At 37.7% G+C, this 2,383-nt stretch overlaps 1 protein-coding gene across 4 annotated transcripts in view; it reads right to left on the reverse strand.

Annotated features, from left to right (window-relative positions):
- Positions 1-618: 618 nt before the first annotated feature.
- Positions 619-2,383, reverse strand: part of LOC125646064 (TNF receptor-associated factor 6-like) — a 20,523-nt gene continuing 18,758 nt past the window's right edge. For all 4 annotated transcript variants that reach the window (XM_048872186.2, XM_048872187.2, XM_056140313.1 and 1 more), the window contains 3 exons: positions 2,201-2,275; positions 2,009-2,089; positions 619-1,890 (listed from right to left, as the gene is read on the reverse strand). In XM_048872186.2, the coding sequence (XP_048728143.1) occupies positions 805-1,890; positions 2,009-2,089; positions 2,201-2,275 (1,242 nt within the window). In that variant the 3' untranslated portion in view covers positions 619-804. The remainder of the gene's footprint in view (positions 1,891-2,008; positions 2,090-2,200; positions 2,276-2,383) is intronic.

Genomic DNA, 2,383 nt, shown 5'->3' on the forward strand with positions numbered 1-2,383 from the left:
CAACCCAATATATAATTCTGCAGAGGAATTTAACTCACTTAATAAAAATCGTGTAGTCAGGATCATCGGGCTTGTGGTTTATGACAAAACCGATAACATGGAAATTCATAAAAAGAAAGGGGTAGGGTCTTACATCAGCACCCATGCTTCAGCCACATGTACTAATTCCACACACATTACAAATGTCAGCAATTTTGATGATTATCTCCATATTACACGTGAAGATAAACAAAACAATTTTGTAACACCTAACCGATTTAATTTATCAAAGAATTGATTTCTTCCATGTACATGACCATAAATTCTTTACGTAACTATCGCTAATTCAAACTCCCATAAAGGAACGCATTTTTTGAAAACTATAAAAAGACAAAAATAGAGATAGCCCTCTCCAGACCTTTAGGCGCTTATGGGAACTCGCACAGTAATTCAAAAGAGTCCGTGGTCTTTTCTTAGTTTTACGCCTCTCTCAAACATACATGTATTGGCATATTACATGTGAACATCTTGGACAATTAGAATTATAACATCTTTCTTTAACATCAGATGCAATAAAACGCCGGGATTTTCATTCATAACCCTTTAAATTATCAAGTACATGTACTTCAAATACCGTGATACACTGTAAAGTTTATTCAAACGAATGCTATATAATTCAAACAATTTCCTTGATTTTGAAAAAATCCCTTGCAGGCTTTTAAATGATCACAATATGCAACGCAATACTACCAGGTAAATCATAATATATTAATCAATCACACCACATTTGCTTAAATGTCATCACTCTCCCTAAAAGTGGATAAGTTACGTCGGGATAATGTGAGCCTTTATTATCAATGTATCATTTCTAATGTATGTAGAGTTATCCAAAACACTTAGGGGTAGGAATTCCATGTATCCGAAGCCTTTATGATTACGGGGGGTGGTCGGTCGCTGAAAGGCCGCCAAAGTTGGTTTGGCGAGCAGAGTCTCTACAACATGTGATCTTAGTTCACAAGTAGGGTTTTGATCGAGAACGCTCAGCATGATCCGCCCACTAAACGGCCATTCAAGAATATCGTCAAATTCTCCTTGCATAAAATGTACGAATATGGATAGATGGCTTCCACGGGCGGAATCAACTCCGTTTAGATTAGCTCGAATACATATTCTATATCCAAAGCAATTAGAATAAAACGCCGGACTGTGTATAGCCGTGACTTCCCCTAACTCAGCCTCGCTTCTGAACTTGGAATAATTCTTAATTCTCCAGAAATATACTCCATTACAATTTCGTCCTTCGAAATCATTAATAGCATTTTCTAAACTTCTAACCTTTTTAACCAACACCGCATTGTTTTTCTCGTATGCTTCTGTTGTATGTTTCATATCCAATAACAGTAACTCGTGTCTCGCTAGACTTTCGTCTTGTGATATGTTTTGGCTTTTTAGAGACTGGAATTCATCATCAAACATCGGGACTCTGTTGAAGCCCTCTAGGTTATTAGAGGGATTTGAGGTATACGTCAGTTCTGTATCAATCTGGGTTCTTTCACTACCCAACCTTTCCTCGTTGCCCTGGGACACGCCACGCATGTTTCGATGACTCACATCCAGTGATCGCATGCTCTCAAGGGAATGTGGTCCTGCCTGAGGTGCAACATACGTAGGAGCATCAGAAATTTGCAGCAGACTAGTTGCAGTGCCCAGTCCGTTCCCGATATCCTCTAACATTCTCCTCTCCTGGCTGCTGAAATTTTCTGTTCGCTCTGGTAATGAATGACTCTGTCCTAGCTGGGTCAGTGATGGAATATTTAAGCGCCTGTAGATCAGAGTCAAGGCTTGACACATCAGCTGCATATGTTGATGCAAGTTTTCTTGTAAATGCTTTCCCATTTCGCTTCTAGGAATCTACAAAATACCGGAACAAACTTCTGAATTCATCAGTTACGGATACTTTATATACACGTTTACTTGATGAAAGTCTGTTAATTCAGACTCAGTGTACAAAATAGTTAAGGATACTAACCTTTCCAACATTACAACCTAATTTTAAATACACGCAGTCAATCGCTTTCCGCATACAGTCATGATCAAAATGACGCTGAAGCTGTATAAAAGAAATCAAACACAGAATTGATCAAGGTAATAGTTACCAAATATACGTATCTGATTATCATGAAATCTGTCATATTGAAAAATTTGTAAAGATTGCAAATACCTGTTCTCTCATTAATTCCATTGCACAATACGGGCATTTGACCATTGCAAGGGGACATAGTTCTTCCATATGTTCCTGAATATAAATTCAATTCAATTTCATGTGGCAAACAGGCAAAATAGGGGGGAAAGTGAATTTGAAAATGACGTGAAATCGTATTTCATCATTACATATCTAAACATA

This window comes from Ostrea edulis, chromosome 6 (assembly GCF_947568905.1).
Source record: "Ostrea edulis chromosome 6, xbOstEdul1.1, whole genome shotgun sequence".
NCBI lineage: Eukaryota > Metazoa > Mollusca > Bivalvia > Ostreida > Ostreidae > Ostrea > Ostrea edulis.